The following is a 14,226-nucleotide window of genomic DNA, read 5'->3' on the forward strand; positions in this document are numbered from 1 at the left end:
TAATTGCACTTTGGAATTAATTATTGTATTAATAAAAAATCAGCATAACTGCAGCGTAAAAAGGTAATGTCGTTTCCCAAAACCGATTACAATTTCTATCAAGTGCACAAACATATGTGCAGTTGATATGAAAATATAATAAGAGTCGTTTGAAGTACTCAGCTTTACATTAAGATAAGGAATTTGGTCTAATTTAGTCTTAACCATTGAGGTGAGTGGGAACACATTGTGCCTAGATGAATTAGAAGTCGTCCTTGGAAGAAGGACTTTTGATGATCACAATGCTGGGAGAGGTTAGAAAGCAATATTAGCATTTCAAAGTCAATAATTTCAGAGTACAATTAATTATATACATATAGAGAGAATTTCAGATGACTATCAATCTAACAAAAGCAGGCCATGACACTAATTTCAGCATAGCCACTGAGCAAAAGAATCAGAAATGAACAAACATATTATACATGGGAAGTCATAAATAATAAGCCTCTGAAAAAAAGAACATAATGTTACAATCTGGGTGCTGATCAAGACTGCTGGAAAAACGTGCTCAGTGCAGAAGAACTGAGAATGGATCTGTAAACAGGACCACGTTACATAACATTGTTTAAAACTGCATTACCATGTTTTTAGCCTGCAACAGAAAATTGGCTTGTGGAGGCAGGAGGTGAGTGGGAGGACCAATCAGAAGCCGCGAACTCTATGATTTTGGCTTTTGATTGGTCCTCCCACATTCACTTCCCTCCCAGGCGTCACACCGTCCCATTTTTTTTTTACCAGGTCTGTGAGTTGAAGTACAGGGGACAGGAAGATACATATTTGTAGTAGGGGGCAAAGTAGCCTTAAGCTGTGTGGTGAAGTGGGCCAAAATCCTCCCAGTTGAAGAGACTGAAGCTAGTTTTCCCCTTGGGAGCAACAACAGTTATTGAAGCCAGACACGCACTTACTTTTTCCAATCACAAATAAGTGCAATTTCCTGTGTTTTTTATTAGCTTGGATAATTGTATCCATACTTGTCTACTTTTCATAACTCTCTTGCGGGAGATGTGGATGGAATATGAGAAGAAGAGGTGAGTGTGAATTGATGACAACAGTTGCATCAAGTTATACAAGGCACATGATAACAGTAATTGCGTCATCACATTTCCGCCCATTCAGTGTGTTACAAGCAAGCAAGCTCCCTTGCTGGAGATCTCTATTTGACCGTCTATTCTTTAACCCATGCATGGTAATTTATGTTTATATCTCTAATACATTAAAATAAAATAAAAATTTTCAGAGGGTTAATTAAAATGTGGTTGAAATGCGGAACTGCCCATGGCAACAAATGAGATGTTTGAGTTCACTTTTTACTCTGCATAAAAAAGTTAAGCCCCCACCCATTGTACATCTCACCCTAAACCTGGCGTAGAACTATCTCTGGTATATATACACTATATGGACAGAAGTATTCGGATGCTGGACCATTACACCAACAGGGACTGTAATGATATTGTATTCAATTACATATACTTTAATCTGGAGTTGGTGCCGTTTTTGCAGTGATAACAGCTTCCACTTTTCTGGGAAGGCTTCCACAATATGTCGAAGTGTTTCTGTGGGAATTTGTGCCTATTCATTCTGTAGAGCATTTATAAGGTCAGGCACTGATGTTGGACGAGAAGGCCTGGCACACAATCTCCCTTTCAGTTCATCCCAAAGGTGTTCAATGGGGTTGAGGTCAGGGTTCTGTGTGGGCCAGTCAAGTTCTGCAACACCAAACTCATCAAACCAAGTCTTTGTAGTCCTTGCTTTGTGCGCTGGGGCACAGTCATGTTGGAACTAAAAAGGACCTTCCCAAAACTGTTGCCACAAACTTGGAAGCATAGCATTGTCCAAAATGTCTTGTTATTCTGAAGAATTAAGTCTGCCCTTCATTGAAGGTTAGGGGCCTAGCCCAAACCCTGAAAAACAGCCCCATACCATTATCACTCCTCCACCAAACTTCAAAGTTGGCATAATGTAATAAGGCAGGTAACATTCTCCCGGCATCCGCCAAACCCAGACTCGCCCATCTGACTGCCAAACAGAGAAGCGTGTTTCGTCACTCCACAGAACACGTTTCCACTGCTCCACAGTCCATTGGTCTTGGTGATGTGAACCTTGCATGCAGCTGCTCAGGCCATGGAAACCCATTCCACTGAGCTCCCACTGCACAGTTTTTGTGCTTACATTAATACCAGTGGAAGTTCGGAACTCTTCACCTATGGAATCAGCAGAGCGTTGGCGACTTTTATGCACCTTAGCAGGCGTTGACCCCGTTCTGTGATTTTACGTAGTCATTCGCTTCGTGGCTGAGTTGCTGTTGTTTTTAAACACTTCCATTTTCTAATGATATCACTTACAGTTGACTGCAGAATATACAGCAGGGATGAAATTTCACAAACCATCTTATTGCAAAGGTGGCATCCTATCACAGTACCAGGCTTGAAGTTACTGAGCTCTGCAGAATAACCCATTTTGTATCACAAATGTTTGCAAATGGAGACTGCATGGCTAGGTGCCTGATTTTATACACCTCTGGTAACGGTTCTGATTTAAATACCTTTGTTCAATAATTAACATGTGTGGCCAAATACTTTTGTCCATATAGTGTATGTCCTTGTTGTTGTTTGATTTACTGTTATGAAAATCAGCACATATGTATCCGTCTGATGTGTTGTAAATTACCATTTTGCCTTGTAAAAAACAATAAAAAAGTTTTGTTCAAAAGAAAAAAAAGTTAAAGAATCTAATTGGTTGCTATGAGCAACTCCACCTTTATCTTTTGTTATAGTTCTCATAAATGTCCACCAATGAGGTTTATGCAGCAGGTAAGATAGTCCTACAATGAGATGTTTCATAAAACTTAATAGTTCAAGCTCACCAAGACCACATGATTTTACCTATTATGCTCCCTGATGGACAATTATAAAAACTGGTGGAAAGGTAAAAGTGGTAATTGGAAAATTAAACAAACATTGCAATTGAAACTGCATTTGAGAAATGTTAAGTGAAAGTGCTTGAGGACACCTGTATTGGTTGATCAATAAAAATCATTTGTCACTAAATTAATAAGGGCAATTTAGGCTTATATGCTCATCGACTAGTCCAGGTATGTAACCAGTTACATATGGTATTCATGCATTCTGGTTCCAATAAATCTACATGAAAAGTACTTGAGAAGCTCAACAAACTGATGTTCACTGATTTAAAAACAAAGAAACAACTGTTTACTTCAGTTTCACATTTTTTTTCTATTTAACTTGATATGTTTTACCTTTCTGGTACAGATTTTCAAAGTAATTAATCTTAAAATTATTGAACTTCTCAGAAGCTGCTATTTCTTGAAGGACACTGGAAAGCTGTTCAGCCCTCTACAAAAGACAGAAAAACAACAAACTTCATCACCTACAAATTAGTGTAATAAACTAATATAAATTATATAACATTACAATTTCTATCAAAGCAAATATATAGATTACTATTTATTAACACTTTAGGTACCAACTGCATATTCCTGCCCCACTAGGACACTTTTACTGTGTCAGTCACACCCAACTATACTCTACTGAGTAGCAGAGCTCCATTGCCATATTTCCAAGTATAAGTCATACACAGTGTGTATATAAGAAATAAATATATAGCACCGGTAAATAAAATGGTCATTGGTTTTGTTTATGCTGTTGGACATACATAAGAACTAAATGTTACAACATAATGAAACAAGAGATAGCACGTCATCCCAGCAATTTGTTCATGCTGATTGCCTGGGCCTATGTGAATCTGGGCTCACCATGACCATTACACAGGACACTGTATTGATTAAAGTCATCATTTTCCTGTATGTCAGCAGGATTTGTGAATAGGAAAGAACAGCTAGAGTTGTGATAGCCAAAATGGACACTTTTTAAAATAAAGTCTTTACCAAAGAAGACATGCAAGTGTTCCCTTGGAATCTATTAAGCATGACATTTCCTTGCAAAACCAAAACATAAATCTACATTCTCTATCTTGCACTTTTTAGACCTACGAAGATTGAAACATGCTGCATATGAGTTGGAACGATTGCATTGCACCTCTGTCTATGTCTTACAGACTCAGGGGCAAACGCAGGATTTGTAGAGGGGTATTTCCACACCACGATGCCAGTGGGCGTGACCAACATGCATAGGGGCGTGGCTATAATTTTAGACAGTACTTTGCTGCTCTCCAACTCTTCCTATCCCTATAACATACATGGGCAATGCTGTGTGCACTACTGTTAGGTGCATGCAACTCTCTATTTTCAAGCAGAGCTGTGTGAAGCGGGAGCAGGGTCCAGCCACCTCAATTATACAGTGTCCTAGGCTTGGAGGGGGGTTTCCAGGCACTAGGAACCCCCCCCCCCCCTCGGTTTGCCTACGAGACTATGGTGTTTAAATAGTCAGGGCTGGATATAAATGTTTTGCTGTAGCTGTAAACCTCATTCTCCCTGATGACACCACTAGGCTCTATAGTCTCAAAATCTCCCAAGCCTTACCTGTACAAAAGAAATACATGTATTCTGCCAGTAATTAGATGTAATCACAGTGCTCTTTATTTTGCTGTCAATGTACAGATATAAATAAAATAAGAAAGGAAATTAAATAGTATATATAGTAAAACACTTTAAACAGAAAATTAAAGGTCCATCTGCTGCCCCAGTAATTATGGTGCTATAGGTCCAGGCCTATGCAGCTTTTCTGCATAGGTCTGGTTGAAATGCATAGGAAATAAAGGCAGGGCATGGTCATTGGTATATCTGATAGTTTACAAATTCAGAACACTTATATTTTGGCTTTATGCTAGAAGATTTAACAAAGTTATTTGCTTGGTGAAAATTTGCATAATTATGAGCATGCAGTGTTCACGGACCACTGAACTTTAATGTGTATTACAATGTGAATGGAGGTTTTCAGTCTGCACACAGCACAGGAGTGCTGATGAGTGAACAAGTCTATGAAGAGATCAATTTGATCAGCAACATCATTATGTAGTTTTTTTGCCCAGTTATATCATATTGTACATCAAAGGTTTCTTACTTTCTAAACGACAAACAATAGCAACCAAATATTTATTTCACCAATATGCTTTAAACTTTTAAAAAATTGTTATAAACCAGGAGATGTTACTGTTGACTCTAGTTATTATCATTACGGACTTGATATTCTTCAGAAACTCAAACTAATTCAGACTGGTCTTTCATAAGACAACAAAATCACTCTACCTGCAAGGCTTTCAAATTGTGGTGGATTAGGCCTCCAAAATCCATCTTACATAACATATGATAATGTAATAGTAAATTATCAGTTGTTAACGAAGATTCATTTTGGGAACAGTAATGAACATTGTTTATAGGCTGATCAATGGTGGAACTTCTGCCATTGGATTGGGTGCAGCGACTATCAGTCCCGGATATGAGCAGAGGTCTATGCAATGGTGGTAGCTCATGTCACTATAATTTCAGCGTAAGAGCAGTAAAGACGTAACAGGGCTTCACTGCTTATGCGCAGGCAGGCTCGGACTGGCCTGCCGGGGAGCCGGGCTGTCCACCGGTAGACCTCATCACGTTATAGCCCCGCCCCCTATGTTGTTAGGGCGGAGCTAACAGAACAGAAGACTCCCGACTCGAGTACCTAACACTTCCGCTAAAAACACTACCGTGCAGGTGCAGAGAGCCGCGTCTGGGCTCCGGGCTCTCTGCTTTTCACTTTGAGCAGGGGAGATGAGAAGAGACGCCCATGGAGGAGGAGTTCCGGATATCCAGCCGCCCAGAGGCGCATAAAGGAAGGGTGCAGGAGCCATTTCTTCGCACAGGTTAGTAACTAAGTGCACAGCCAGCCTGTCATTTTAACAAAGAAGGATGAGGAGAGAAGAATGAGGGATATGATGGGATGAGGCATGAGGTATGAAAGGGGGATATGGGGTGAGGCATGAGGGATGAAAGAGGGATATGTGATGAGGGATGAATGAGGGATATTGGAAGAGGGATGAAAGAGTTATATGAGGTATGAAAGAGAGGCCAAAGCAGCATGGCAGATTGTAAAGGGGGGGGGGGGGAAGCAGCATGGCAGAGTGTGAAGAGGGGTAAAGGCAGCATGGCAGAGTGTGAAGAGAGGGCAAAGCAGCATGGCAGAGTGTGAAGGGGGCAAAGGCAGCATGGCAGAGTGTGAAGGGGGCAAACGCAGCATGGCAGAGTGTGAAGAGGGGCCAAAGCAGCATGGCAGAGTGTGAAGGGGCGCCAAAGCAGCATGGCAGAGTGTGAAGAGGTGCAAAGGCAGGATGGCAGAGTGTGAAAGGGGGCCAAAGCAGCATGGCAGAGTGTGAAGAGAGACCAAAGCAGCATGGCAGAGTGTAAAGGGGGGCCAACGCAGCATTGCAGATTGTGAAGGGGGGCCAAAGCAGCATGGCAGAGTGTGAAGAGGGGTAAGAGCAGCATGGCAGAGTGTGAAGGGGGTAAAGGCAGCATGGCAGAGTGTGAAGGGGGGCCAAAGCAGCATGGCAGAGTGTGAAGGGGAGCAAAAGCAGCATGGCAGAGTTTGAAGGGGGGGCCAAAGCAGCATGGCAGAGTGTGAAGAGGGGCAAAGGCAGCATGGCAGAGTGTGAAGGGGAGCAAAAGCAGCATGGCAGAGTGTGAAGGGGGGGCCAGTAGAAGGGGGGAGCAAAAGCAGCATGGCACAGTGTGATAAAGGGGGGGCCAGGAGAAGGGGAGAGAAAAAGCAGCATGTAGGGAGCTGTGTGATCATAAGGGTGCACAGCATGGTGATGAAGGGGCACAGTAATCAGTAATGTGTGTGTGATGGCACAGCGGGCTTGTGGCAATGTAATGTGTGCGTGTGGTAGGTGGTGGCTAACTAATGGGTGCTATTTTGTTTGTGGGGTGATAGTGGGGCAATTTAATTTTATAGCAGGGACTATTAATTTAAGATGGGGTGGTTTGGGGCTATTAATTGAATGTGGGGCTGACTTTGAGGAGCATGAGGTCTATTTATTAAATGTGAATATGAATTATTTAATGGTAGTGTCGGTTGCGGGAAATAGGTATATTTATTATATGTAAATGCTATTAATTTATTGCTGTGGCTGTTTGGAGGGAGGGAAATAGGTTTATTTATTAAATGGGAATACTATTACTTTAATGTTGGGGCTGGAGGAAGGTCTAAGTATTAATAGTGGGTCCTATTGATTTAATGCCGGGGCTGGTTGGAATTTTCTAAATGTACCCATTTTTTATCCAAATAGGACCCCCAACATTTCAGGTTCCAGACAAGCCACAACTAAACAAACCAGCAGCCACAAGTGGTGGAAGTTACAAGAACAGGTAGGAGAGAGCAGGACAGTCTGTCAAGTCTGAGTCTAGTGGGACAATCCCGATTTTTGGTGACTGTTCTGCCCAATCTAAGGGGCAGGTCAAGACTGTGTACTCTTTAGATACACACTGCATTCTTTATATACTACACTGTGGTGCTAGCTGTCCTTCCTGGGTTGACCCCTTCCCCTCTAGTGTCTGGTCTCGCCTCTATTATGGCTGGCCACACCGACTCTGGTGGGCCCCTAGTGTTGCAGTCCCCCGGTGGGCCCTTCATGCCCCTGTCCGACACTGTGCGCAGGCCTCCTCGCATGCTCAGAAAATCAGAGCCAGGTCCCCAAGAGGGCAGATTGCCCCCCTCTACTTCAAATTTTGCCATGGGGTCTTGCTAAGTAGTTTTCCCTGACACTACTGTTTACAAGCAGAAAAGGATTTCTACACATATTAAATAATCCAGTAATGCCACATATTATTGTAAGGGAATTGTGGTTTCCCTGCTACATAGGAGGAATTCAGCTGGAAATGTACTGAATAGCGCTTTCACAGCTGAAGCTCCCTGAGGTGCTCCCAGGTGACAGAGGAATAGTGTTGCTCAATTAATCCTGAATGTCACTAGGGGGAACTTTAACACCTTCAGAAACCGCAATTTTCAGTTTGGGAAACAATACCGGTCGAAAAGACCTGTGTACCAAATACCTAAATGGCAGTTACAATCAAAAAGCATGTCCCCATAATATTAAAAAATGGTTGCTGCGGCGAATAAATAGATTTCTTTTTTTTTAAGTTAACAAACCTTTAAATAAATATATTGTGTCAGCCTGCATCATGGTTGTTCTGCCCATCAGCTATTGTTGATAGGTCATGAGTCATGAAATACTGTTTTGTTACGTTTAAAGGGGTTTTTTGTTTTTTTTGCAATATATAACAAATCAACTATCTAAATATCTGCAAAAAACTCATATAAACCTAATAAGTAGAAAATCTGTTGGTAATATTTCCTACCTCTGTGGTTAGATTTCGAAGAGTTTCATTTATGTTCATCCAACCTTCACAGGGGTTACTCTACAAATAAAGCAAACAATAACTTGGTTAAAGAGATACATTACATTTTGAATAAAACTCATTGGGCTCTAATTATGCTCTGTAACCTGGGACAAGCCAGGGAGATAAGGACAGACAGTCAGCAAATAGTCAAATACCAAATTGAACAGGCATCTAGCCAGGCCCGGCGCTCCCATTAGGCAACCTTAGGCAGTTGCCTAGGCCGCCGGGACCTGCAGGGCGCCGCTGACTAGATTTTCTAATCTAGTCAGCGGTTCGGGAACGTAGTGCAGCGGCGGCGGGGTGCGGCCGCTGTTTTTCAATGTCTGCGGCGCATCTCACACATGATCACTGACTGACGTCAGTGATCATGTGATAGTCTGTCCGGCGGTGCCTCTGAAGTTGTTCCCGACGTTCCCCTCCCCGCCCCTCTCAGCATGCAGCTAGAGGAAGAAAGGGTAAGAAAAAATCTAATTCTTTTTTTATTTAGTGTGTTCGGGGGGGGGGGGGGGGGGTGCGGGGGTGCGGGCACGGGGGGCGCGGCGGCGGCGAAATTTTGCCTAGGGCGCCGCAAACCCTAGCACCGGCCCTGCATCTAGCACAGACCTAATTAATTGGTGAACAGGCTGACAAGAGAAGATCTCCAACTCTTGAATTGGCTTACTGCAGAGCGCAGGATGAAAATGTTACCTCTTTATGCCCTTATTGGAGCTCATTTGTGGGTCATTACACATCAGATCACCCCACAAAAAATGAAATGTCCACCACCCATCTCAGATTATAACAATTTTTTTTAGTTAAGAGAGGATGCTCAAAAAACTATTTCTGTCAAGTCCAATATCTTGACTGTCTGACCATTAGTTTCCGAAACATTTATTTTTCAATGTATTAAACTATTTACTAATCGCGGCTTATTTATTCCAGTTAATTTGAAGTATCACTAAATTACTGTATCTTCTTAAATTTTGAGTTACAGCACAAATGCAAGCTTTTGTAACAGAATTAAAAACGCTAGGTTAAATCAACATTAGCTATCCCAATTTTTTTTAGGTGTTTAACAAAGGTATACATTACTACCTCAAAAAAATCAGCATGGTACTCTGTTTCATAGTGGAGAAAAAAAATAATGACGTTGATTTTCCATTACTGTTGTACCGCATACATAATTTAAACAAGAAACCATGCTAGGTTAAAAACCATACATAAAAAGTGAACAAAACAGAGGCAGTGGGATAACCCTCCTATATAGAAACTGAAACTTAACAGAAACTGATGGGAAGGGGATTCCCTTTCAAAACTGAAACTTTCCAGAGAAAGAGAGAGGAGAGATGGAGATAGACAGAAAGATAGTCAATCATGGCAGCTGCTCCTCCAAAGTGCACATTTGGTAGTCTTTTTAATACTGACTGCCATATTACTACTATCTACTCAAAAACCACTGGATTATATAGCTAGCACTGCTTTACAGATAAAGAATAAGAACATTTGATTCTGAGAACTGAAGTTTCAAATGCAACCAGTGATTCTGGATCCACAGTCTGCTACCATATAAGGAACATAGTAACATAGTTGTTGAGGTTCAAAAAAGACATTAGTCTATCAAGTTCAACCTATTTTGGATCTCCAGCGATCCTGCACTTATATTTGAAATTGATCCAGAGTAAGCAACCGCCAATCTGTTTCAACTGTGAAAGTCCCCCCCAGACCAATATTGCAGTCCTATTTTTACCCTATATCCACTACTATCCTTAATTTTAATTAACGGTTGTATCCCTGGATACACTTTTCCGCTAAAAATTTGTCTAACCCTTTCTTAAACATATCTATTGAATCTGCCATCACAACCTTCCCTGGCAATGAATTCCATATCTTGAATGCCCTTACTGTAAAGAACCCCTTCCTTTGCTGGTTGTGAAATTTCCTCTCCTCTAACCTTAGGGGGTGACCGCGTGTCCTGTGTATAGTCCTTGGGGTAAAACGTTTCCATGAAAGTTCTCTATATTGACCCTTAATGTATTTGTACATAGTAATCATATCTCCTCTTAGATGCCTCTTTTCTAAAGTAAACATGCCTAAACGGGCTAACCTTTCCTCATAACTTAATGACTCCATACCTTTTATCAATTTTGTCACCCTTCTCTGAACCCTTTCTAGTTCCAAATTATCTTTTTTATAGAGTGGTGCCCAGAACGGTACTGCATATTCAAGATGAGGTCTTCCCAACAATTTATACAGTGGCAAAATTACACTGCCTTCCATTGTATCTATGCCCCTTTTTATGCATGCCAATACTTTGTTTGCCCTTGCAGCTGCTGCTTGACATTGAGCACTATTGCTAAGTCTACTGTCTACGAGCACTCCCAAATCCTTTTCCATTATAGATACTCCTAAATTAATTCCATTTAATTTATAGATTGCATTCTTGTTTTTGATCCCTAAATGCATAACCTTACATTTATCTATGTTAAACCTCATATTCCATTTGGCTGCCCAATCCTCCAGTTTATTTAAGTCCCTCTGTAGAGAAGCTACATCTTGCTCTGATTTTGTTAGTTCACAGAGTTTAGTGTCAGCTTCAAAAATAGAAACTTTACTCTCTAAACCATCACCAAGGTCATTAATAAATATATTAAATAGGAGTGGCCCCAGTACGGAACCTTGAGGTACTCCACTTAAAATTTTTGACCAATTACAAAATGTTTCATTTATCACAACTCTCTGTTCCCTATTCTCTAACCAGTTTTCGATCCAAGTACAAATGTTGTTTCCTAGACCCAGTTTCCTTATTTTGTAAACCAACCTTTTGTGTGGCACTGTATCAAAGGCCTTTGCAAAATCTAAGTAGACCACATCTACTGTGCTGCCCTGGTCTAAGTTCCCACTAACTTCCTCGTAGAAACTAATTAGATTAGTTTGACATGACCGATCCCTCACAAATCCATGTTGATTCCCACTAATAATCAATTAAAGGTATTGCGGTTAAGCTATGAAGAATTTCAGAAAACATGCTGTAATCCTTTCTTGTCTCACAAAAAAGGAGCCAGAAAAAGCTTAAGAGTTGTGTCACTGAAGTGGGACAAGGAACATGGTGAGTGTCAACTTCATGCTGTTATTAAGCCAGGACAGAAACTTTGCCGAAAATGCAGAATTCAACTGTCACACTGTAAAGAACAAACAGACATAATGAGTTAGGACAGTGAAGATATTTGTCAGAAATAGGTTTTTAGACATTCTCTCTTAACTAAAAAAATTTCGTTAAAATCTGAGATGGATGGTGGACTACCTGGTTGAATTGATGTAGAAAGACCCTTTATAATTGTGCTTCTTCACTGAAGTGCAACTGCATAAATCTCATTAAAAGTATAGGACAAAACTTAATCTCTGCCAGATATGAGCAAAATGCAAGTCATTTTGTGGAGTGGAAATGGCTGTGCAGACTTCCAGACATCAAGCAACATCCATAAAAGTGTGATCTCTTGGCCCCTAAATCTAATTTCAATAATCTTGAACCACACAATGAAATCATGTTTTTGCATTAATCCACAAACTAGGTGCATCTGGTGCACCTATACCGCACTTAGAAAAGGGAGCCTTCTATTTGCCCCACACCTCCCATTGGTCTGTGCAAAATTCTGTTCCTCTGCAAACTATGACATCTTGCTCCTCAAACCCATACTCTTTGATAGTGATCTACATCTGGGCAAACTGAAGTGCACAGCAACATGTGATCCTATGAGCACCTCCTTGTAAATATCAGCAAGGGTTATTAACTGGTGACTCATTCAGATTTGCTATTTGGATACAGAGGTTAACTTATGGAGGCTAGTGTTAACCTATTAAATAGTGGCAGGAGAATAGTGAGTCGGCCCCAACACCAGTGAATGGGATATCTTATACATCTTGAATGCCATTCTCAGTAATGTTTGTGCACTCCGTATAGTGGTACCAATTGCAATGGACAAGACAGCCAGCGACAGATTCCCATGTTAACCTACTACCTCTAGAGTGGTAAGGAATTATATATATATATATATATATATATATATATACACACACACACACACTCCATTTCTTTCTTTCTCCATCATCCTATTCTTCCCTCCCCGATTATGATTTCCCCTTCACTACTTCCCACCTGGCTAGTCTGTACACATGAACTGTTTTGTCTCCTGCACACGCCGCACTCACCAGCCTACATAAATGGAAATTAACCTCACACCCACAAATCCTCCTCACATGTCCTCTTTCTCACACTGCTCCTTCTCGTTGCTGCTGGTGATATCACGCATAACTCTGGGCCATGTACAATACCCATTATCTGCTTATGCTCCTCGCTCCACCCCAAACCTTTGAATTCATCCCATACTCCCAATCCCGCCAACCATATCCACAAATCTCCACTACCCTCTCTTCTCTTCTCCTTTGCACTATGGAACGTCAGATCTGTTTGTAACCAACTGACATCCATCCATGATCTATTCATTTCTAAATCCTTTAACCTCCTTGCCATTACAGAAACCTGGCTCCGCTGCTCTGACACTACATCCCTTGCAGCTCTCTCCTATGGGGGACTCTCCCTCAGCTACAATCCCAGACCTGGAAACAGACAAGATGATGGAGTAGGTATTCTACTCTCTCCAAACTGCACCTTCCAAGTCAAACCCTCTGAACACTCCCTCTCATTTTCTTCCTTTGAAGTCAACACTATCCGTCTATTTTATCCTCTCCACCTTCATGTTGCTGTCATTATCGCCCCCCAGATCCAGTTTCCCAATTCCTTGACAACTTTGCAGCCTGGCTCACTTATTTCCAATACTTTGACCTGCCTACACTCACTTTAGGTGATTTCAACATTCCCATTGATAATCCCACTGTCTCTTCAGCCACTAAACTTCTTTCTCTTACTTCCTCCTTTGGTCTCTCCCAATGGACCTTATCTCCCACCCACTGTGATAGGCACTCCAATTACCTTGTCTTCTCCTGCTACTGCACCATCTCTAGTTTCTCCAATTTAGCCTTCCCACTCTCCGACCACAACCTCCTTTCCTTCAGCCTCACCTTACCTAATGCCCTTCCCCTTCCCCCTCACCCAAATACACACGTACACAACGAAACCTAAGTACTCTTAACCCAATCCACTTCTCATTTTCACTAAAACAACTATTTTCTCCAATGACTGCATTGTCCTGTCCTAATCAGGCTGCCTCTTTCTATAACAAAACACTCACTTCAGCACTACACAATACAGCTCCAGCTACCATATACAGTCTCCGACGATCCGAACCCCAGCCATGGCACAACAAACAGACCCACTACCTGCAAAAGTACTCCCGCACTGCAAAGCGCCATTGGAGGAAATCTCGTTCCTATGCCTATAAATTCTCCATACTCATTCTCCTGGACCTCACTGCTGCTTTTGATACTGTTGATCACCCTCTTCTCCTACACACACCCTTCACTCCATTGGCCTTTGTGACACAGTTCTTTCCTGGTTTACTTCCTACCTATCGAACTGCTCCTTTAGTGTTTCTACCACTGGCACATCCTCCCCTTCACTCCCAATATTTGTTTGGGTCCCACAAGGCTCTGTTCTTGGCCCTTTACTTTTTTCATTGTACACCTCTTCTCTTGGGGCACTAACTCGCTCATTTGACCTCCAATACCACCTCTATGCTGATGACATCCAAATCTGTATCTCTTCCCAAGCCCTCTCTCCTTCTGTACTATATTGTGTAGCCAACTGTCTTTCTCATATTTCCACATTGATGTCCAAACACTACCTACAGCTCTACATGTCAAAAACAGAGCTTATTATCTTCCCTCCTGCCAGAGTCACCACC

The 14,226-nt window shown here is 41.6% G+C and overlaps 1 protein-coding gene across 1 annotated transcript in view; it reads right to left on the bottom strand.

The window, feature by feature from the left end:
• The window catches only part of AOAH (acyloxyacyl hydrolase), a 104,890-nt gene that overhangs the window by 22,152 nt on the left and 68,512 nt on the right, over window positions 1-14,226 (bottom strand). Inside the window, exons 18-19 of the mRNA XM_075212562.1 lie at window positions 8,348-8,407; window positions 3,296-3,392 (exon numbers count right to left, since the gene is read on the bottom strand). Of these exons, the coding sequence (XP_075068663.1) occupies window positions 3,296-3,392; window positions 8,348-8,407 (157 nt within the window). The remainder of the gene's footprint in view (window positions 1-3,295; window positions 3,393-8,347; window positions 8,408-14,226) is intronic.

The sequence above is a fragment of the Mixophyes fleayi genome, chromosome 5, assembly GCF_038048845.1.
Source record: "Mixophyes fleayi isolate aMixFle1 chromosome 5, aMixFle1.hap1, whole genome shotgun sequence".
Classification (NCBI taxonomy): domain Eukaryota; kingdom Metazoa; phylum Chordata; class Amphibia; order Anura; family Limnodynastidae; genus Mixophyes; species Mixophyes fleayi.